The sequence below is a fragment of the Myodes glareolus genome, chromosome 2, assembly GCF_982192425.1.
Source record: "Myodes glareolus chromosome 2, mMyoGla1.1, whole genome shotgun sequence".
NCBI lineage: Eukaryota > Metazoa > Chordata > Mammalia > Rodentia > Cricetidae > Myodes > Myodes glareolus.
Genome location: NC_142027.1, coordinates 77,980,820 through 78,004,559, shown reverse-complemented (window position 1 = coordinate 78,004,559; position 23,740 = coordinate 77,980,820). Strand labels below are relative to the sequence as shown.

Genomic DNA, 23,740 nt, shown 5'->3' with positions numbered 1-23,740 from the left:
GCTGGAGTCTATGACCCATGCAGTCTCAGGTTCTTGGCACTACTAACATATTGGGTATGAGTTCATTCTATCTCCAAGAGGAGGACTTGGATCCACCTAAGAAGGAGGTGGTTACTCCTAACATACCTGTGCCATTATTGCACTAGTGGGTATATCTTGCAGGAAAGTTGCTATTTTAGATCTCAGGGTTTGTAGCTATAATATGAGAGTCATGATTACTTTTCTTCTCTAGTAGTGTGCAGAGTACCTTCTAGCACCATGAATTCTAGTCAGTAGGAGTAAAGCTTCTAGCTGACACCAGCTCAATTTCTCCATGCTTGATAACATAGTTACTCTTTTGTTTCTTAGTTTGATATGGGATTTCTCTCTGTATGCTGTGAATATTATTGGTAAATAAAGAGATTGATTTGAGCCTATAGCAGAGCAGGGCAGAACAGAGGTAAGCAAGGAATACTAAACTGAATGCTGGGAGAAAGGAGGCAGAGTCAGAGAGAAGCCATGGAGGGGCCACAGGAGACAGACATGACAAAACTTTGCTAGTAGGTTCCGACCTCGTGGTGATGCATAGATTAATGGAGATGGGTTAAATTAAGATGTAAGAGTTAGCCAATAAGAAGCTAGAGTTAATGGGTCAAGCAGTGACTTAACTAATATGGTTTCTGTGTGATTATTTCAGGTTTGAGCTGTCAGGTGGCCAGGAAACAAACGAATGGCCTTCATACAACATTAGTTCATTGAATTAATTTCTCTTTTATCAAGATTTATTTATTTATTTATTACGTATACAGTGTTCTGTGTGCATGTATCCCTGCAGGTGAGAAGAGGGCATCAGATCTCATGATAGATGGTTATGAGTCACCATGTGGTTGCTGGGAATTGAACTCTGGAAGAGCAGCAAGTGCTCTTAAGTGCTGAGCTATCGCTCCAGCCCCTACATTTCTCTTAAATCAATTACTTTGAACTCTTTGTCCAGAAACTCATAGCTCTACATTTTTTATGGTAAATTTCTGGTGCTTTCTCTCCAAATGAAAAAAAAATAAAAAGGAAAGGAAAGGACATGATTGTTCCTAGGTAAGGTGGAGGAGAAAATTTAATATAGATGTGTAGAAGAGCATAGTCAGAGGCAAGGATATTTGGGAAAGTCCAGAGTGGACATGACCAGACTGAGCTGGGCCATATGGGAGATGAAGGGGAAAGGAGAGAGAGGAACCAGGTGCAGCAGTCAGGAGGTCAAAGATCCAAAAGGCGGCAGGTAACCAAAATGTCTGGATTACATAGAGAAGAGCGTCTGCAGGAAGGGCAGCCGAGTCCCTGGGCTGGAAAGTTCAGGGTAGAAGGAGGGGTTTGTGAGCCATACTGTAACAGGTAGAGACCAGAGAAACTGGGAGGACCTGGTGGTCCAGCTTTGATGGGTTAAATAGGCACCTCAGCTGTTTGTCCCCACTTTCCATGACTGTATTTGAACAATGTGACTTTAGTTGGTGCCTGGATGTTTGAAGAACTGTGGGCTTGTCTTAGGCAGTGTAGTCGTAACATCTACAGTTTATTGGCAGGCCACCTGATTTGTCCTCAGATGGACTCCCAGCTAGAGTTGTTGAACAGTTGTCCTGTTACTGGAAGGTGATGGCCAGTCTGGTGTCTTTTACTCCCGTGGAAGTATTTCCGCGAATAAATGATGTTCGCGCTGGTGTTTAGGAACATGGGGAACATTGTTCCCCCAAACAGCTGCATCACCACCGAGTCCTACCTTATCGCAGATGGGAACCTCAGGAGTGCTGTATCATGGACTCACCCTACCCCACCTTTCTGGTTTTGACCGCTCATTTATCATGTCAGCCAGTGTATATGCTCAGCTTTACAGAAGAAATCTGTGACCAAATAAACACGCCTTTCTAATCCCCTCAATCCCAGTTCTTCCCTCCTGCTCCCTCCACATTTCCCACCACCCCATCCCCTATCCACTCCTCAGAGAGGGTAAGACTTTCCATGGGGAGTCAACAAAGTCTAGCACATAGCTTTGAAGCAGGACCAAGGCCTTCCCCACTATACCTTGGTTGAGCAAGGCCTCCAAAGAGAATGTGCTCCAAACCCAGCTCAAGCAGTAAGGATAAATCCTGATCCCACTGACAGTGGCATCACAGACTGCCGCAATCATGCAACTGTCACCCACATTCAGAGGGCCTAGTTTGGTCCTATGTTGGGTCCCCTGCTTTAGTCTGGAGTCAGTGAGCTCTTATTAGCTCAGGTCAGCTGTTTCTGTGGGTGTCCTCATCATGATCTTGACCACTTTGCTCATAGTATTGTTCCTCCCTCTCTTTGACTGGACTTTGGGAGCTCAGCCCAGTGCTTCACTGTGGATCATTGCATCTACTTCTATCAGTTACTGAATGAAGGTTCTATGGTGACAATTAAAGTAGTCATCAATCTGATTACAGGAGAAGGTCAGTTCAGGCACCCTCTCCTCTATTGCATAGGGTGTTAGCTAGCCTCCCGAACTCCTAACGGACTGTCTTGGGTTGCCTGAACTATTTCCAACCCTTGATCTCTTTTTAACTACTTTGAAGGTCTAGGGTCTTTACAGGAGTCCCCATCCCTGAGACAGGAACACAATGAAGATAACTCCTTCCCCTCTCATCTCTGTCTCTCTGTGTCTCTGTCTCTGTGTGTGTGTGTATGTATTTATCATGTGCTATCCGTTGGGAACACCATATACACTACTCTCCATTGATATATAAACCCTCAGAGCAAACACTGATGGAACATAAGAGCCCATCATGACATTCAGTTGTGGTTTTCTCTATATTTAAGATATGATGGGAAATCTTCCTTTCAGTTGGATGCAGACATGCCCACACACAAAATCAGTCAGGATCTGACAAAAAGCACAGCACTCAACCCAGCTAAAAAGGAATTGGTGGGTGAGGGTCTATAATAAACCCTTTTAGGCTGGGGAAGGGAAGGACAAAATATGTTGAGGCACCTAAAAAACAGTCACAATAGGAGGCCTTTAGCACCCCAGGCCAATAAGGCAGGAAGAGACGTGGCAGGCTACCCAAGCCGGCTGTGAGCTGAGCTGTGGATCAGACGCCGCCTTGCAGGAGCAGTCTTAGTAATAGGCTAAAGAACCTGAGACTCACCAACTGGATAAACACATTGCCTTCTTCTTCCTTCCTTCCTAGCTTCGCTATACCTCAACTCTTTGAACCCAAGAGTGAATCAGCCTGCAGGAAAGCCAGCATTCACTAATCCCTGGGAATCCTGGGACATAGGGCCAGACAGAGAAAATCAAACAGAGGTAGACCTGGGGGTAAACATGAAAAATCCATCACCAGCCACAGCAGAGGCTTTTCCTAAGGGCAGTCTCTAAGCCACACACACTGGAAGAAAGTTGAGGAAGGGAATTAGGATCTGTGACTCCTCTGCTTTGACCTCCTCGTTTTCTTGACTAAGTTCCAGAAGAAGTAGGCTGTTCTGATGCTCACCTCTCCCCTCAGCTGCCATTCTTTCTTTTCCACAGTCTATGAATGGATGCTAAGTACATCCTCAGGCTAAACTCCAAACAGAGTATTTGCTTACACTTACTTCCACACTTCGAGTTACAGCAAGGCCAGCTTGTGTACGCCTCGAGCTTCCTCAGGCTTTGTCTCACATCTCTGTGCCTCTCCTGCCTTGTGGGCAACACCCTCTGAGATCCACACTCAAGTTCCTCTTCTCCGGCTCACCTCTTAGATGTAATTTATCTAGTTTTTAGTTCTCAATATTTTTTTTCTTAGTCTGCAAATTCCACATGAGCAAGTCAACCAATATCAACCTTGCCAAACAACCAGTGGTTTGCAGATTGCTAATGTTAATGGCTTTGGAACTGCAGGAGTTGAGCATTCCAGTTGTATAGTGTTACAGTCATTGCTGGGCTGGTTAGGTAGCAAAAGGTGGTTGCTACCAAACCTGATCATCTGAGTCCGATCTCCAAGACCCACAAAGTAGAGATAGCCAATCCCTGAAAGTTATTTTCTGACCTCGTTGCTCTTCCTGTGATTCTGAGTCAGTGTTGGGTCTTCACAGGCCAATGATAGTGATTCTATAAGTTCAGTCTTGGATACTGTTCTAAATGCACTCCTTATCCTTCTAGAACCAGCCTTGGCCTTTGGTGAACAATGTCATTTTGAACACATTATAATACCAAGAGTCATCAGTAATGCAACAGTGTGCATTCATAACAGAAATCAAATTATTTCCTCTTGGTGTCATTTAACCAAGAGCCAGCCCAGGTTTGAATACTCAGCTTTCCCTTTGTCTGTGGTGTGAGTCTGAGTCTAGGCCTGCCTAAAGGCCGTCTTATCAATCCGTCTGTCCCCATCTGTGTGTTCCTAGAAAAGAGCTTCTGGTTTTTATTTCTTGAAGAGCACACATGGGGAAGAAATGAGGAACATTTTACAGAAATCTTTACCAGAATTTTACCAGGTATTAAGTCACTGCCTCCACCTGATCCCAACTTACACAGACAAGAAACAGTATCACTGACATCACTGTTTCTCAAGCAGTATCCATACACTGTATCCAATACTTGTGGTGGGTTATCTGTGAGGCTACCTACGAAGACACATGCACTATTCATGGGTAAGGGTAATGGAAGTCTATGCATGTTAAAATTACCTCTGTACATTAGTATAGGTTGTAAAGTTGTTTTCCACAGGGCAGTGGTGGCGCATGCCTTTAATCCCAAGACTTGATCTCTGAGTTAGAGGCCAGCCTGGTCTACAGAGTGAGTTCCAGGACAGCTATGGCTGTACAGAGAAACCTTATCTCAGAAAACAAACAAATAAACAAAATAAAACCAACAAAAAAGTTGATTTCAAGGGACACACTGTTCTCTTAAAAGCACATTAAATAAACAAGCTGAGTACACACTAGGGTAGTAGTCTTAGGTCTTAAGTGACCCCAGAGTTTATTATTAACTCTAGCTGCGAGGCCCAGCAGGAGTTCCAGGGTCTTAGCATGAAGAGATATTCTCATGGTATTGCATCAGCACATAAGGACTCCATCAATGCGTCTCTGTCTTAATTACTTCTGTGTCTTCAATACAGAGATCCAGTCCTTCTCAGTCTTGACAACACTTTGGGGTTATCTGGGGATTTGAAAACAGCCAGTGTCCAGACGCACCCCTAAAGACACTGATTCTACCTAAAGTGAACTGGACGCACGCACTGATATTTTCCTTCTGCTGGACACAGACCCAGGCCTTTGCACATGCCCCACAAGAGTCTACCACCCAGGAGTATCTCCGGCTCCAAACCAGGACCTTTCTTAACATTCCTTGAGTGTGCCTACCACGAAGGCAAGGTTAGTCACCAGTGCTGCAGATCCTCATTGTAGACTTGCTCAGGAACAGGTGGCACATTGTAGAGACACTCCATGCAGCACTGAGAAGGAAGCTTAGGCAGGTTCTCTGCAAGCGTGGAGCTTCCACACTTTGGAGGGGTTGGGGCTGCTGTCTTCATGCCTGTTCCCAGTGCTGAGGCCTTCCCCAAACGGGATTGTCACCCAGTTTCTCAGCCCCTGTCCGTGTCATCGCTGTCTTCTTTCATGAGATTTGCTTTAAGAGCCCCACGTAACCGGGATGGCACAGGAGCGCCCTTGGTTACAACACAAACACTAGTAGGTGCCATTAGTAACTTAGCTGCGCACTGAGTGACTTCTTCTTGTTTGTTTATTTTTCAAGACAGGGTTTCTCAATAGCTATGGAGCCAGTCCTGGAACTTGCTCTATAGACCAGGCTGGCTGCGAACTCACAGAAATCCACCTGCCTCTGCCTCCCAAGTGTTGGGATTAAAGGCGTGCACCACCATTGCCTGGCCTACACATGGCTTCTTATTCATTACACAATATTGCCAAGAACTATCAGTTCACATTTTGTGGATGAAGAAACTAAGAGTCAGAAGACATGGTGGTTTAAATAAGAGTGCCCAACCCCAGGCAGGATTTTTTTTTTATCAACTTGATACAAACTAAAGTCATCTGAGAAAGAAAATTAAGAAAATGCCTCCAAGTTGGGCAGTGGGGATGCACGCCCTTACTCCCAGCACTTGGGAGGCAGAGGCAGGCAGATCTCTGTGAGTTCAAAGCCATCCTGACATACAAAGATAGCTTCAGGACAGCCAGAGCTACAGGGAGAAACCCTGTCTCAAAATAAAATAAAAAAAAAATAAATAAAATAAAGGAAGGAAGAAATGAAGAAAAGGATATGCCCCCCATAAGATCAGGCTGTCTGGAAGCCTAGAAGAAATTTTCTTAATTAGTGATTGATGAGGGAGGGCCAAACCATTGTTGGTGGAGCCACCCCGGACTGGTAGTCCATGAGAAAGCAGGCTGAGCAAGCCACAGGGAGCAAGCAGCACTCCTCCGTGGCTTCTGCATCAGCTCCTGCCTCCAGTTTCCTGCCCTGCTTGAGTTCCTGTCCTGACTTTCTTCAGTGATGAACAGGAATATGGAAGTATGTAAGCCAAATAAACTTTCCACCGCAAAATGCTCTTGACCATGGAATTTCATCACAGAAGTAGTAACTTTACTCAAATACCCCCCCTAGGAACATATATATTCATATATATATGAATACTTAGTCATTAGGGAGTGGCACTACTTGAGAGGATTACCAAGTATGACCTTGTTGGAGGGAGGAATTGTGTCACTGGGGATGGGTTTTGAAGTTTCAAAAGCCCATGTCAGGCACAGTGGTTCTCTCTTTCTGCTACCTGCAAATCCAGATGTAGAACTTTCATCCACTTCTCCAATACTGTGTCCATCTTCACGCCTCTGAGCTCCCCACCATGACGACAATGGACTAAACCTCCAAAACTGTAAGCAAGCCCCAATTAAGTGTTTTCCTTTGTAAGAGTTGCCGTGGTCATGGTGTCCCTTCACAGCTATAGAACAGTGAACAAGACAGAGGGGTTCTATAGCATTACATAGTAAGAAAGTAACAGAGTCAGGGCTAGAAATTTCCATCTGATGCCACAGCCACAGCAGAGGCAGGGTGTTGAGTGTGTTATTCCCTCAGATAATGTGGCTCTGCTCCACTGAGGAATTTTAATGCCATAATCCAAAGAGGCAGCTGAGGATAAAGGTTTTCAACTGATACAGATAGAAGAAAAATTACTTCCAGTTCCATCCCCACACCCACACAGTAAGTGCTTAGGGCCAAGCACACTTTGTATCAGTTGCCCACCCGATATAACCAAGGTTGTGTGGGTGATGAACCCACCCACGCAGCAATGTTGTGTCTCAACTTTCTCTCCACTAATCATTTACAGACTGTTGACAGATATTTGATCCCGGGGTCAAGGTGAACACCCACAGTTATATAACAAAACTCTATAAAACCTTTATCAATTGAGTGTGTGTCACTATCGAGTCCTCTGCTATGGTGGCCCACAGCCTAGGATGGCTTAGCACGATGCAGGTGCTCACCGTAGCACTGCTTCTAGTCACCCTGCAGTCTTCCCATGCCCTGAGTCCCACCAGCTGTGATGCTTCCGAGCCTTCGGCTGAGAAAGTTCTAGATCTGATCAATAAAGGGCGGAGGAACGGCTATGCTTTCCAGTTGCTGCGAGTCTCTGATGCTCACTTGGACACAGTGGTGAGAATGGCCAATGAGGCGCTGAGCTGGGAGGTCATGTGTGAAGGGGAGAAGGGACTGGAGTCCCTGAGCAGACTACTTTGCAGAATTAATGGCTTTCGTCGGGCTTTCCTGTTTAGCTCCTGAGGCCTGCTCGAAATTGTTGGGTTTGCCTCTAAATTAATGTTTGTCATTGGCGTGCCATTAGTGATGCATCAGTCTGTACGGACCTAGAAGTACTACGCTGAGCCCATGGACTACTGGGCACTTAGAAAACTAGAATAGCTGTGTGTCTCAAGGAAACAAGAGTCTGCTAAGTGCACAGAGGCCAACTGGGTAAAATAGGGGTAGTTTGTGACCGTGTGCCTGCCGAAGATATTGGACAATTTAAGAACAAATTTCTTAATACCAAAAGGGAAAGATGCTGGTGGGTTTTGGAGGAAGGATGGGGGTTTGAATGGTGTAACCTAGCACATCGTCTCCTCTAGGAGAGCGGAGAATCAGAAAGAGGTGTGTTGCAAAGTAATTGAGGAAGCAGGGAGGGAGGTACCGAAATTCAGTGGGACTCTGGAAAGGGCGGGATTATGTGTGAAGCTGAGAAAGAGTAGGGCTTATCTTGAAGCCATGCAAACTCGTTGCCTTCATTTAGATTATGTGGTTGTTTAGAATGGCTTTGATAGGCCAATAGGGACTTTAGAGAGATGCTGATTCTTCCCACTGCAGCAATAACAATAGCAACAACAATAGCCTCCATCTTCTCTGGCGGAATGTCTGAAATCTGGAAGCCAGACCACGGACAACTGCAGGCAACACGTAAAGCAATTTATACTTTCTACAGCACTGGAGACACGGATGCATGGCAAAATACAGAAAATGGGAGCACAGGAACTTAAGACAAGCGACTTAATGACCATCTCTACCACTTAAGCTCTTTGCCACATGTGGTGGACACAGGAAGGAAGAGCAAGGCGCTACCTCTGAATGGCAGTTCAGAACGGTGGGAGGAGGGGACACAATGAGGAAGAGGAGACAGAGGCAGGTAATGGGGACATGAACTAAGAACCTGTCCCTGTATTCAGGAATTTGGAACTGAGGACTAGACTGAGGTGGCAGCAAAGAAAAGGAAGAGATAGGACACAAGAGACATGTCAATAAAAGTCAATCAGCCTGCTTGGTGATTGGCCAAAGCAAAGAAACTAATCAAAGCAAGATCTATTCATCTTTCTCCTCATTTGTTTTGCTTGGCTGCTCCTGTTATTATTTTTAACTCAGGCTGGTCTTGACCTCCTGATCTTCCTGAGCTTTGAGGTCCTAGGTAAGAGCTCTGGGCCTATGCAATTTACATTTGTAGAGCCAGAACCCAAGTAAAGAATTAAGGACGCCACTGAGGAGGATGAGGAAGTCCAGGGAGATGGAGAGAAAATGAACAAGTTTAGCTCCAGACAAGATTAAGGAGGGAAAGCCAGTTCAGAAACAGAGGACAGGACCACAAATAAATACAGACCAGAGAAGGCAGTGGCTACTGTCACTTTGAACTCCAGGCATGCATTTCCAATACCTCTACTTAAACCAACAGGGCCATTTAGTGGCAGCCTTTTAAAGGAGAAAGAAGAAACACCTGATCATTTAGAAATCACTATTTGAAGCTGTTTATTCAAATACGTAGATTAGAGGACACAAGAGAATATCTGCAGAGACTTGGGTATGCCAAGAAATTCTGTTTAAGAAAGGCGATTGCTGCCGGGCATAGTGATGCCTGCCTGTGACCTCAGCTCCTGGGAGTGTGAAGCCAGAAGCTCAATTCTAAGTCAGCCTGGGTTTTCACATCCTAGGATCTGTTCTTAAAAGGAAAGGGAAGGAGCAAGGGACAGAAAAAGAAAAGGGAAGGGGAATGGAGGGAAATGGAGGGGAATGGAGGGGAGCTGAATGGACGGGAGGAGAATGGAGGGGAATGGAGGAGAGGAGAACAGAGAGGAGGTAAAGGGAGAGAAAGGAAGGAAAAGGAAAGGAAGAAATTCCTATCATTAAAAACAAAAACAGAAAGAAACCAAAACAAGAAATCTGGATTCCCATATCCTACTGATTCGGTCTTTTCTTGTCATCCTCAGGGAAATGCCACCGTCTACTACTTCGTCCTAGATGTGAAAGAATCTGACTGTTGGGTCCTATCCACAAAATCTGAGAATGACTGTCTTGAAGCTTCGCGGCCATCTGAAATCGTAAGTAACTAGGACCGCTGCTCTTCTTTCTTCTATCCACTCCGCTCACTCAATGGAGCCACATGGAGGCTAGAAAAAGCTGCTTATGCCTTTAGAGCCACGCAGATGATGTCAGCCTTAAGTAGTACTCTCTTAAGAACCATTCTCGGGAACCCCGTGAATGTAAGTCGGCAGGGCTTGTGGCCTCCCCAGGATAGTATCAGTAGCTACGAGCCTTGGGCAAATCCCCAATCATCTTAGACTTCAGTCTCCTCAACTGGAACTCCCAAATCATTTCCAGACCACACAGTCTATGAATGTGTGAACTGGGAACTGTGTGCCGTGAAGAGTGGTCCGTCCTTCTGTTAGCAGTGACAGCCATGGTTGCAGCGAGGAAGATGGCCTTGCTGTGCATGCTGGCCCTGGTTACTGGGGCCAGTCTCCCTGTCACAGGGGAGAGCACAAGGGAATCAGCAGACATGGGATGTCAGGGCCAGAAGAGAGAGTTTTGCACACCGAGGGGACACACTAGTTCTGTCTCCTTTAAAAATGTTTGGGAAGTGGTCACGATCCATTTAAACAGTTGCCCTCACCAGGGGTTTGGCGTGCCAACGGTGTGCAGCACACGGAGCAGGCTGAAAAGGCCGCTCTGGGAAAAGACTGATGGACGAATCCCCAAATACATATTAAGTGAGGCGGTGTAACACGGCCTTGGTATTCTGCCATAGGCCGTCTGTGCGCACGGTTCCATAAGGGCTTAAAATCGTCTTGTTTTGCAGGTGATTGGACAATGTAAGGTCATAGCTACGAGATACTCTAACGACTCTCAGGACTGCAGAGTGAACCACTATAACTGCACCACGAGCTCTGGTAAGGTCGTCTGCGGAATTGCTCATTCCAGATTAACAGAACTCCATCATACGGCGGTGCTCGTAACAGAACACGTGATAGCCAACAGAGAGGCCGCTGCCCTTCCCTTCTCCATTCACACTCACTCTGCTGAAATAGACGACATCCCCACCCCGGTAGATGTCATTTAAAGAGATTTGCTATGTACACATAGAGACGTAAAGAGGCGGTACACACACCACTAAAGAGATTTAGCTCTGAGTTTCAGCCGGCCTGAGCTTAAGTTCAAACTTCCTTATTTGCCAGTTGCCTCGGAGTCAACACTGTTGGAATGGAATCGTGTCTTCATTGTGTCTAGATTTTGTTTCCAAGGTCATGAGCTTCTGCCACTGAACTTCTGCCAGTCCAGATACTTCATCCCGAAAATAACTGTGGCTTGGGAAGCAGGTTGTATAACCTCTTTAGGCTTTTCTCATGTAGGATTCTGGTTGGAATCAAATAGAATGAGTCACCTTCACAGAATCCCTAACACTTGATAAGAACTGGCTTTGATAGTTAGAAATTCTGTATCACTCCATGGTGTACAGAGTAGTTACATATTGTATTATGTCATGCATTGGTCATTTCCTTTACCCCACACAAGGCTATGAAGTAATCATTGCTAAATTTCTATTTTAGAGATAAAAATGACTAAATCTGGCAAAGATCCAATGTGTATTCTCAGAAGCGCATGGAGACGTTGTAGAAATGACTATAGCTACATCTCTACCGCATTGATTCCAGAGTCCAGACTCCTGTTTATTTTTCTGAAAGAATTAGTTTCAGAAGGACAGATGTCAGTATGATTGAATGTAGGCAACAACCCAGCAGCTTCTATAGGAAGTTGTTTAAAGAAAGAAAGAAGCAAGGCATGGTGGTACAGGCCTACCCTCCCAGCAGTCAGGAGGCCAAGGTGTGAGTTTGAGGCCAGCTTGAGAGTTTGAGAGTGATTCCCTGTGGTTGGAAAGACAGGAGAGAGCTGGGCGGTAGTGGTGCACACCTTTAATCCTAGCACTTGGGAGGCAGAGGCAGGTGGATCTCAGTGAGTTTGGAGCCAGCCTGGTCTACAGAGTGAGTTCCAGGAAAGCCAGGACTACACAGAGAAATCCTATCTCGAAAACCAAAAAAAAAAAAAGAAAGAAAGAAAGAAAGAAAGAAAAGAAAAGAAAGAAGAAAGGAGAGAGAGAGAACACAAGAAAAAGGCTGCTAACAAGAAAAAGGCTGCTAGATCTTTTCTGTACCTTTAACTTAAAGCTTGCTCCTTGACAAAGATAGGAAGTTGTGAAGTCTGGAGTGGGCAAGGCATCATGGGTAGAGGTCACAAGTACCAGCAGGCAGGGACAGCCTGGTGTCTGTGCAGCCTGACTGATCCTGACAAGTTACTCTGAGCATCAGTTCTTCTGTCTGTAATACAGGACCTAGTGTCCTCCTGTGCACCACGCTTACATGAGCTGTATTCAGACCTGGTTCTCTGACCCCGCGGCCTCGCCCTCTTTTTTCTTCCTCAGTCTCCTCAGCCCTGAGCAACACCAAAGACAGCCCTGTGCTCCTGGAATACCTTGGAGAGTCCGAGGTTCACAGACAACAAGCCCACAACGCCCTGGAGAAGTACAAAGAGGAGAACGACGGCTTTGCCTCTTTCCGAGTGGACCGAGTAGAGAGGGTTATAAAAGCGGTGAGTTTTCCCTACTCCGACCTGGTCGGGGGAGCTGAGGGGCGCACACCGTCTACCTGCCTCACCTGGCCAGCCGCCTTTCTGACAGTCACAGCCTTCGATGCTTGGCAAACAGCAAGGCCAATGCACAGCTTTTCTACAACTTTTGCTTGAGAGAAAATAGAAGGAGGACACACTGAACATTATTTGAAAGGAAAAAGAAAAGAATCCAAAGGAAAGGCAAGAGCGTGATGGGGTTGTCTGAGCATTAAAAAAACATCCAATTTTAGCCTTCTTGTATTATGGTTAGAATACTGAGACTCAAAAAAACAAAAACAAAAACAAAATCCTCACCATGACCAGCATTGTCATTGATGCTGCTTCACAGACCAAGAATTCTAGTGCCTTCCCCACAGAACTGTCTGGTAGAACAGCCAGTTGATGGTTGGCCTTTGCTTTTCATTTTTTAAAGATTTTTTATTTGCATGTGTGTGAGTGTTTGCTTGCGTGTATGTACGGGCACTTTGCCCCCAGAGGCCAGCAGAGAACATAGGATCTCCTGCTGTGGGCTGGGAACTGAACTCATGTCCTTTGAAAGAGCAGCAGGTACTCTTAACAACCGCAGTATTTCCCTAGCCCTGCCAAGTGTTTTGGAAAGGGAAACTCGAATAGGTCATGGTGTTTTATGCAACAGGATGCATATAATGTGGTTTTCTATGAAGAGTGTTCTGGACTCACTCACGTGTATTGGCAAGAGAGAAAAAGCAGATTGCAGACTGCTACCTAGCATATGAGCCCATGCAAATGAAATATTTAAATATCTAAACATCCCCACATGCGGAAAAGCCTAGAAGAAGAAACACAACAAAGCAGTGGCAATGGGGTTGAGGAGATTGGTCACATGTTGAGAGCACTGACCGCTCTTCTAGAGGACCTAGGTTGGCTTCCCAGAATCTACATGGTGGCTCACAGCCATCTGTAACTCTGATTCCATAGGATCTGATTCCCTCTTTTGAACTCCTTGGACACACAGAGCATAGTCACACACGAAGGAAAAACACCCCACACATAAAAACATAAATAAAGTGGAAAAAGAAAAAAGTAGCAGTGACATCCCCCAAGAATGAGGGTCTGGGCCCAGGGAGGGTGCTTTTTCCCTGCTGTACTTCCACTTGTATATTAGCGTTTCTGCAAAATGGCGATCTCTTATCACTGACGCCATATATTTTTTGAAAGCAGAAACCATAGAAAAATAGCATGCATTTGTCATTTTCATTCCCATAGTGCTTTGCAAGATATTGAATAATAGGCATCTATTCCTTTTCCTTTTAATGTTTTCTGCTCCTGAAACTCTGCTGATTCCTCTGTTCTAGAGCGGAGGGGAAAGAACCAATTACTATGTGGACTTCTCTATGCGGAACTGCTCTACACAGCATTTCCACAGAAGGCCTCCAGTAAGTATGGCACACACCTGAGAAACATGCCGTTTAGACAGTGCGCTCTACTCGAAGGGGCTCTTTCCTGTCAAACGTTCCACACACGAGTTCCCTTACCAACACTAGCACCACCACCGCAGAAGGTGAACACTCACTTTTTCTCTGGTTTGCAGATGGGAAAATAGTTTTAGCATATACGTGATGTTATATACATACACCTGAAATTGAGTTTTCAATTCATCAAGACCAAAGGCTTGGTGAACTAATAACCAGCAGATACTATGGTCATCAACAACCGTGAATCAACCCCACGGGATGACAAACGACAAGAGAAGAAGTGACTCTGGTTCCTGCCCCGGTCACAACCGAAGTCACAGACCTGGCCCCTTTCCTCGATTATAAATCTTCACTCCCCTGTACTCAGACATGCACACATACATATGTGCACGTTCACTGTCCATGCACTGACAGACACTAACAGGCATCTTCTTTCACAGGTCTTTGGATTCTGCAGAGCAGTTTTGTCCTACAATGTAGATGCCACCGACCTGGAAACCCCAGAAAGCATTGACATTAACTGTGAAGTCTCTGACTTTGAGGTAGGCTCACTGAGCATCCTTTGTCATGAGCAGGACCAAGCTAAGTGATCATTTCTGACATATGGTACATTTGATTCATTTGACTGTTAAGAAGTGTGTGTGTGTGTGTGTGTGTGTGTGTGTGTGTGTGTGTGAGAGAGAGAGAGAGAGAGAGAGAGACAGACAGACAGACAGACAGACAGACAGAGAAGGTTTGCTGTCATCAAAAACATGACTCTATAGGTTTTATTTATTTTTTATTTTATTTCATTTCTTTGGTTTTATCTTTTTGTTTGTTTGCTTTTCCTTTTTTGAGACAAGTCCACACTTTGTAGCATTGACTGGTCTGGAACTCAATATGGAAACCAAGCTGACCTCAAATTCCTAGAGATCTGCCGACCTCTGACCCTCAAGTGCTAGGATTAGAGGTGTGCGCTGTCATACCCAGCCTTACGTAACACTACCATGCCCAACCATAGATTTATTTCTAAGTTAAAGTCTGGTGGTGTAAAATTGTGGTTCCAACATGTGGGAAGCTGAGATAGAGGAATAGCCAAGTTCAATGCCAGCCTGAGTTACAGAGAAAGACTCTGGGTTTTTTTGTTTATTTGTTTTGTTTTGTTTTTTAAAAAAAAAAGAGCTTAAGTTCAGGGTTTGGAGACTAAGTGTCTGTCCTCTGAAAGAGTGGCTATCTTCTGGAAGAGTGTCTTTGAAAAACAAACAAACAAACAGAAAAGCCGGACACTGTGGCGCACACCTGTAGTTCCAGCGCTTGGGAGGCAGAGGTGAGTGGATCTCTGTGAGTTCAAGGTCAGCTTGGTCTACAGAGTGAGCCAAGGTTACACAGAGAAACCTTGTCTTGAAAAACAAAACAACTTTCCTCCAGAAGAGTGTCTTGGCACTGAGTTGGGAATGTCAGATCCGTCATAAGACGCTATAGTAGACAGGTACCATTCCTTGATAGAGTGTCATCACTTTTCATTGAAAGGAGAAAAATAAGACAGGGGTTTTCTGTGTGTAGCCCTGGTTGTCCTATAACTTGCTCTGTGGACCAGGCTGGTCTCAAAATCACTAAGTAAGATCTGCCTGCCTCTTCCTTCTGAGTGCCGGGTCAAAGGCATGCACCACCATTGCCTGGCAAGAATAATCCAAAGGATGACCCTCACTTTTGAGATTATCTTTCTAACGTGTCAAAATAGTATTCCTCTTGGGAAATAATCATACTATTCAGTGACAGTTTTTCTTTGTATTTTAAATGTAATCTGGCTAGAAAAAATATTTAAGACCTGGACCGGCGAGACTGGCTTGACAGTTAAGAGTAGTAGTTGCTCTTACAGATGATCAGGATTCAATTCCCAGCCCCCACATGGGAGCTCACGTCTATACCTCCAGTTCCCAGGGGACCTGATGCCCTCTTCTGGCCTCCACTGGCACTGCACACACACTGTGCGCACACAAACATAGACGCAGGCAAAACCCCACACACGTAAAATAATAATTTCTTAAAAATTCAAAGAGTTTATTTTGGTATCCTACTTCTTCCACTGATTTGTGAAACCTTTGAGAGCCTCTGGTCTAACTCAAGCCTAACATCTAACTTCTTACGTAATTATATTCACTTTTCTGTGTCCTTTAGCAGGCTAGAAACGCAAGTGACGTAAAACCCCATTGGGGCCGTGAGCATTTTCATTTTGGCAAACACCCACACGGTCCTCATGGTCATGAGCATCATGGACCCCCTCCTCCTCACGGACACCCTCCGCATGGACCCCCTCCTCACGGATGCCCTCCACATGGACCCCCTCCTCACAGACACCCTCCCCATGGACCCCCTCCTCACGGACACCCTCCGCATGGACCCCCTCCTCACGGACACCCTCCCCATGGACCCCCTCCTCACGGACACCCTCCCCATGGACCCCCTCCTCACGGACATGATTTCCATGACTATGGACCCTGTGATCCGCCCTCCAATGACCAAGAACACAGAGGGCCACCGCATCATCGGGGCCATGGTCCACCACACCATCGGGGCCATGGTCCACCACACCATCGGGGCCATGGTCCACCACATGGCCACTCAGGGAAAAGGGGTAAAGGGTTCCCTTTTTTCCACCATCGACAAGTCGGAAGTATCTACAGACTCCCTCCGCTAAATGCAGATGAAGTTCTGGCTATGCCTGAAGCCAATTTCCCCAGCAACTCAATGTCAAATTGCAAGAATCCCCTACAACCAGAGATTCAACCCTTCCCTGAGGTAGCCTCGGAGTCGTGTCCGGGGAAATTCAAGAGTGAATTTCCACAAATTTCTAAGTTTTTTGCAAATGTGTCTCCAAAATAAAACCTGATATCTTGGTGTGGGGGAAAGAGACAAGTTCTGAGTAAATAAAAATGTGAACAGTAAGAAATGAAAAGTGTGGTTATTCTAACTTTATTTTCATACTTAGCGAAGTGTAGGAAAGAAGCCGGCACAGGACGGACAGACAGATGGAATGAGAGGAAGGACAGCAATGCTATGAGCCAGGGTTGCATTCTGTCACTGGACACTGCATGAGATGGGGCAGATCTCTAACACTCAGAATTCCTCTCTTTCTCGGGTTAGCTCCCTAGTCCTAGAGTCTCTGTTCACACTTATGCTATAGCTGGGTGTGTTAGCTACACTGCGGTTACAGCGATACAATACCATGACCAAGAGAACTTATGGAAGCATTTGTTTTGTCTCGTGGTTCCAGGGAGATGAGAGTCCATCGTGGTGGGGAGGCCTGGCAGCAAATGGCAGGCCTGGCAACAGGAACTAGAAGCTGAGAGCTCATAGCACAATCACAAAGCAGAAAAAACTGGAAGCGGCATGGAGCTTTTAATCTCAAAGGTCATATGACCCGCCACCTCTAGCAAGGCGTACCTCCTAAAAGAATCTCCAGAAAAGACCACAAACTGGGGACCCAATGTTCAAATATCAGCCTATGGGGACATTCTCAATAAAACCAGACATACCAAGAAAGAATACATTTTTTTAAAAAAGACTGCTATAAAGGTCACTCACAATGTCTTCTAGTGCATTCTATCAAATTCCATTATAAAGCACTCAATAAAACTGGCTATAAGCTGCGAAGAAAGTTTTAACATAATCAGGTACAAAATTTCAGATGTTCAAGAGATATCATTCATGTTCCACCTAAATCGAATTTCACGTAGGCACTCTCTAGGACTAAGGGGACACTAAACCTGGTCGTCCCTGCAGTTGCTGCCTCTCCCCAGTTTTATACCAATAGTGCTCTGCTTGGGCGGACACAGAGGACCATTGGCCTGTGCTCATCTCTCTTGGAGGCTAGTTCAATGACCACTTTGTAGTGAGGGGCTGCGGGCAGGCCTGCTTTTCATCCTACCCGGCTCCCGCACAGCTAGCTTAGCCCCAGAAATAGTAACACACAAATTGTATTCATTTAAGCACTGCCTGGCCCATTATCTCTAGAGAGTCAGTTACTGACTAACTCTCATATCTTGATATTAACCCATTTCTATTAATCTGTATCACACCACGAGGTGTGGCTTACCGGGAAAGATTCAGCATGTCTGACCTGGTGGCTGGCTCCATGGCATCTGGCTCATTGCCCTCTTCCCAGGATTCTATTCTGTTTACTCCGCCTACCTAATTTTCTGTCCTATCAGAGGGCCAAGGCAGTCTCTTTATTGACCAATGAAAATAACACAATAGACAGATAACCCTCCTCCATCATTTCCCCTTTTTCTGTTTAAACAAAAAAGAAAGGCGTTCATTTTAACATAGTAAAATTACATATAACAAAACAGTTATCAAGCAAGAATTACAGTCACAATATTTATAACTATATCTTTATCATAATAATGGAAAACTATAACTATGACTATCCATTCTTCAACTCCATCAAAGACTCCAGAAGGATAAAATATTACTTAAGCAAACAAGAAGTAAGCAACTTCCAAAACTCTAGAAATGACAGAGACATCTCGCTGCCTGGACAGTCACCCAAAGTTCCTCTGTATCGTTGGGGCACCCATCTTCGGCCTTCAGGCCCATAATATCCAGAGACATTTCCATGAAGCAGGAAATTTCAAAGGCAATTCAGTCACTATCTGCTGTGTCCTGCAGAATGTCTCGCAGACTCTTTCATGAATCAGGAACCCCGAAAGATCATCTCACCTTTAGGCAAGTTCAGCAGTCCTCTCTCTGCGGGTTCTCTGTGTCCAGTTTATATAACAGTCCAGGCAAGAGCAGTTTCTTGCCCAAATGGCTAACCAACTCCATAAGGAGCCTCTTTGATGCCCATCTTCCTCTTGAAGTAGATTGGTGCTGCCAGGAGCAGACGTGTCTCATTGTCATGAACCTCTATATCAACTAAAGGGAAAGGATCCCTGGAAGATCACCAGGGAACAGGAGCACCTAGATGCACCACGTGGTTATACTGAAATGCCTCGCGTGGCTGTGCCAAGACGCCCCATGAGGCTGTGCCTAGATGCCCCACATAGCTATGCCGAGATGCCCCACAGGGATCTCGCCTAGAATTGTCCTCAGAAGGCAGAACGGAAGACTGTCCCCCAGCAGGGAGAACGGAGCTCTGCAGCTCAGGAACCCTTGTCCTTTTCATCCCTTTCCCACAGTCTCAGATGAGTTCGCCTTATTCATTTTTGGTGCCCAACGACTCTTTCTCTTCCACTTGAATACCCTTCTCCCCTTTGTTCTCAATCTGAACCCACATTAACCAGTTTCAGATTTTCTCTGCTTCCCAGACACAATGGTCATTCCTCCTCTACACACCAAATAACCAGCATGGCACAGGCACTGGCCAGTTCTAGAAATCATTTAGGACATTTGGCAACCAGAAATAACTACTGTTACCACTTTATGGGGGCCAGCTAAATGTTGCCCTAGGGAACCTCGTTCTTTTCCAGAAGCAGGAGCCCAGAGTCAGCTGCCTGAGAAAAGAGCTGAGCAGGGGGTTATCAGGAAGCCAAGAACAAATAAGCTCAGGTTAACAACCCAAAATATTATTTACCACAGATTTGTTTTGTTATTTATTTTCCCTTCTTTCTTTCTTTCTTTCTTTCTTTCTTTCTTTCTTTCTTTCTTTCTTTCTTTCCTTCCTTCCTTCCTTCCTTCCTTCCTTCCTTCCTTTCTTTCTTTTTTGAGGTGGGGTTTCTGTATAGCCCTGGCTGTCCTGGCACTCACTCTGTAGACCATGATGGCATAGAACTCACAGAGATCCGTTTGTGTCTGCCTCTGGAGTGCTGGGATAAAAGGCGTGCACTACCATACCCGGCTTGTTTTTTAATTTGTAAAGCTTGTTGACAAATATTTCTTGAGTTTATGAAAATACATCTTGAAAAGCACAGATATTAGAAGCCCTGATCATTTTAATAGATATCCTATTGAAGTTCCTACAGATAAACAATACAACAATACACACAGGAAACAAGCTGGGCACCATGGTACACACCTTGAAGGTCTAGAACACAGGAGGCAGAGGCAGAGGCAGAGGCAGAGGCAGAGGCAGAGGCAGAGGCAGAGGCAGGAGGATCCTTGTGAGTTTGAAACCAGCCTGGTCTACATAATGAGTTCCAGGACAGCCAGAGCTGTGTAATAGGGAGAGTTTGTCTCAAAAATTAAACAAGAAACAAAAGAATCAACCCTGCAAGGAGTGTCTTTACACTCAACAGGGACACATCTATTCCAAAAAGGTCACAGTTACTCCAATAAGGCCTCACCTACTCCAACAGGGCAACATCTACTCCAACACGGCCACACCTACTCCAAGGCCACATCTACTCCAACAAGGCCACACATACTCTAACAAGGCCACACCTACTCCAACAGGCCACACCTACTCCAAAAGGCCACTTCTACACTAACAAGGCCACATCTACTCCAACAGGGCCACAGGCACGCAAACAAGGCTACACCTACTACAACAGGCCACACCTACTTCAACAAGGCCAAGCCTCCTAATACTGCCACTCCCTGTGGTCCTACGGAATCTATTTTCTTTCAAACCACAAAGTCAGTAACTTCTAGAACTCAGGTTAGAGCTCTGAGCAGCCTCCTCCAAAGCCATATCCTTTAACCACAGGCTGTTCTGGTTGTGAGTCTCCACTGAAAACTCCACAGCGATCCGCGTCCTTCACGATAGTGCACCTTACTCACTTCCTCACCCTCCCATCCGCTAGCTCCTCTTTTCCTTCTGCTCAACCTGGAAACTTATCTATGGTGAACAAATACGAAAGCATCTTTATACCCTAAGAGCCTGGAACATTTGCGGGGCCTCACAGCCAGAGTTAATGATACACCTTGAAGTCTCTTAAGTCCTAAGACTGCTGTCCTGTACACTCAGTGTGTTTGTTTGATTTGCCTTCTGGAGAACAGTCAGCAACCAACTTTACTTGCCTTAGATTTCCCATGTCAGATTTTACAACCTAAGCTAACGCAGAACTGTAATCTTAAATTATGTACTCTTCCACGCCCCTGATACAATGTAATGCATGTGTGTGTGCACATGTGTTATGATAATCATTTGCTGAAAAGAGCAAATAGGCTGAAAGGGGCTTAATAAAATGAGTCTCAAGCATAAACGTTGAAGGTAACATGGATATTGCGCAATAGCGTGTGTTGTTTGTTATCTGGGTTATTTTGATGTCGGAGACGTTTGAAGGAGAAGCATTGATGCTGTAAAGGATTTACGAATAAACATTCTTCAGGAAATATTAAGTTCTGGGAAGTAGAATTGAGTTGAAGGAGCGCTGCCTCTGATACGACCTCAAGGTTAGTGTACTGACCACACTTGTTAGAAACACAAAAGAAACTTTTGTGACATAATTGAGAGGGTAGTGTGTGCTGTCGCTGTAGGGAAACCTACACGTGTGGAGGGTTTGACTAGTTAACCGTGCACTGCTACAGAGGACGTGAAATAGCAATGTAATTAATGTGACAGTAATTGTACCTATTGCGTAGCTGGTGAAGGGCTGGCTCCAACAAGGAGCAAGCAAGCATTACGTCTCTAATGCTCTGCTTTGTATGCTACTCTTATTTAATAGGACCTCTGCTGAATTGATCACGTCTGTGTTTTCCTTCGCGGTTATGTAAGCCAGATGATTTGGCCACAGGTTGGAAGACAAGTCACATGACTGAGACACGTGCAGACAGGCTGCAAAAGATTTGAATAACTGCTTAGACTGGACGGCCTTCAACCTGCTGTCCCAGCTTTAACAAGATCCTCTTACCTAGGAGATTTCCTCTGGCTCCACGGTGACTCCTGAGACTCCAGCCTTTCCCAGCCCTTGCTGAAGCTAGCTCTTCCTCAGGTGTGCAGTCGTAGGACAGTCCTCTTTGTTGGCGACATGAATGGGTGGACATGCGCACTGGCTACTGCGTTCCCCTTTGTGCTTTTGTAGACGTGCAGTGGATTTGTGTAACCTTTTTACAATACCTGTACTTATTATCCCATATTAGAAAGCTGATAACGTACCAACCAGGAGCACATGTCTTCCTACACAATCCGCCCATAATTGCCGCTTTTGTAGAATGGTGTACATTCCTGAACTAATTAGGGTCCATGCTAACGAACTCATGCAGCTAAAGAACCGAACTTTTGTTTTTGTTATTAATATCCATGACTTTTGGCAGCCTTGGACAATTATATGACACTTAGGCACATCTTTAGCTCTGTGTAGAACATCTCATTCTGACATCCACAAAAATTACAATATATATAATTTATAAAACCTTCTAACTGTAGACACTTTTGGCTTCCACAATCAACTTTGGGGAAACTAAAGTCAAAGACTTGCACTCTCTGCCTTAGTTTCTTTTCAACTCCAACCTGTGGGGCTGGGCTGTTTCTTATACATGAAGGATTACGTGTCTCTGGTTTTACTTTCAAAATTTGTTTAAATAAAAGAATTTCCAGGGGAAAATCCTAAACAACCCCATTAAGATATTTTGAGGGTGGGGGCTTGAGAGATGGCTCAGAGGTTAAGAACACTGGCTGCTCTTCCAGAGATCCTGAGTTCAATTCTCCACAACCACATGGTGGCTCAAGCAATCATCTATGAGATATTGAGATCTGGTGCCCTCTTCTGGCCTGTATGCAGAACACTGTAGTAAACTAAAAATTTTATTAAAAAAAAAATTCTAAGCCAGCTCTCCAGCGCCAGAGACAGACTTAAAATTAAAAGAGAGAGATGGTTCAGAGGTTAACAACACTGTTTGCTCTTCCAGAGGTCCTGAGTTCAATTGCCAGCAACCACACGGTGGCTCACAACCATCTATAATGGAATCTTGTGCCCTCTTCTGGGAAGCAGGCATACATGGAGGCAGAACAAAGTATACATAATAAATAAGTAAATCTTTTTAAAAAAAAAAGAAAAGAGAAAAGATATTATGATTTTCAGTCAGGCACTGGTGGCACACGCCTTTAATCCCAGCAGAGGCAGGCACACTGCTTTGAGTTTGAGGCCAGCCTGGTCTACAGAGTGAGTTCCAGGACAGCCAAGGCTACATAGAGAAACCACCTCAAAAAAACAAAACAAAATAAACAAACAAAAAAAGATACCATGAGTTCCATATTCTACAGGTGAAGGAACTGAGTTGGGAAGGTTATGTGCTTCTGACTCACAAACACACACATGGGCATACATGGAAACGCGCACTCATTAACACCTAGACACATACCCAATCAAGCAAACACACACACCCTGACATGTATGCACTTGCCTGTACAGACACAGTCACATAGACGTTCAGGAGAAGAGCCAGACTGACATCCATATAGGACCTCTAACCAAGTGCCTATTTCTGCATGCTTCTGTAAAGTCAGCATTCACCCCACATCGATAGCACCCCGCCTCGGGCTTCTCAGGCAGGCTCCACCACAAGCTAGAGATTCCCGTGGAACACACAGAGTTCAATCTTTGGGACTTTTATTTCTTCCTCCTCTTTTTCTTCTTCCTTTATTCCTTCCCTCCGTTCTTCAATTCTTTTCTTCCTTGCTTTTATTATTGTGTGTGTTTATGAGCGAGGATGAGAAGGTATGGGTGCAGGCGCAAAGGCCACCGCCCGCATGTGGAGGCCAGAGAACCATCAGAACCTCAGTAAGAAGGGGCTTCTTGTTCCCCTGCTCTCCTACTCCAGGGCTGTGACTTCCTAGTGACTCTCACGTCCCCATCTCCTGGTTCACAGAAGGAAATCCAGGATTCTAAACGTGTGCCACCATCCAGAGGTTTCGTCTGAATTCCAGGCATCAAACTCAAGTTGTCAGCATGAGGATCCTGGGGCCGGCACTTTTACCTGCTGGGCTCCTGTTGGCCCCTCCCTCCCTTTTTTTGCTTGAATTAATAGAAATGAG

General features: G+C 45.2%; 1 protein-coding gene across 2 annotated transcripts; it reads left to right on the top strand.

Annotated features, from left to right (window-relative positions):
• Positions 1-7,382: 7,382 nt before the first annotated feature.
• Hrg (histidine rich glycoprotein) lies at positions 7,383-16,780 on the top strand. Of its 2 annotated transcripts, none has more exons than XM_087901984.1 (7): positions 7,383-7,633; positions 9,721-9,831; positions 10,590-10,680; positions 12,207-12,373; positions 13,726-13,806; positions 14,286-14,387; positions 16,006-16,780. In XM_087901984.1, the coding sequence occupies exons 1-7, from the start codon at positions 7,418-7,420 to the stop codon at positions 16,705-16,707; spliced, it is 1,470 nt and encodes a 489-aa protein (XP_087758110.1). In that variant the 5' UTR covers positions 7,383-7,417; the 3' UTR covers positions 16,708-16,780. The 2 variants fall into 2 exon arrangements, with proteins under 2 accessions (XP_087758110.1, XP_087758107.1); XM_087901981.1 differs by having other exon boundaries at positions 16,003-16,780.
• The last annotated feature ends 6,960 nt before the right edge of the window (positions 16,781-23,740 follow it).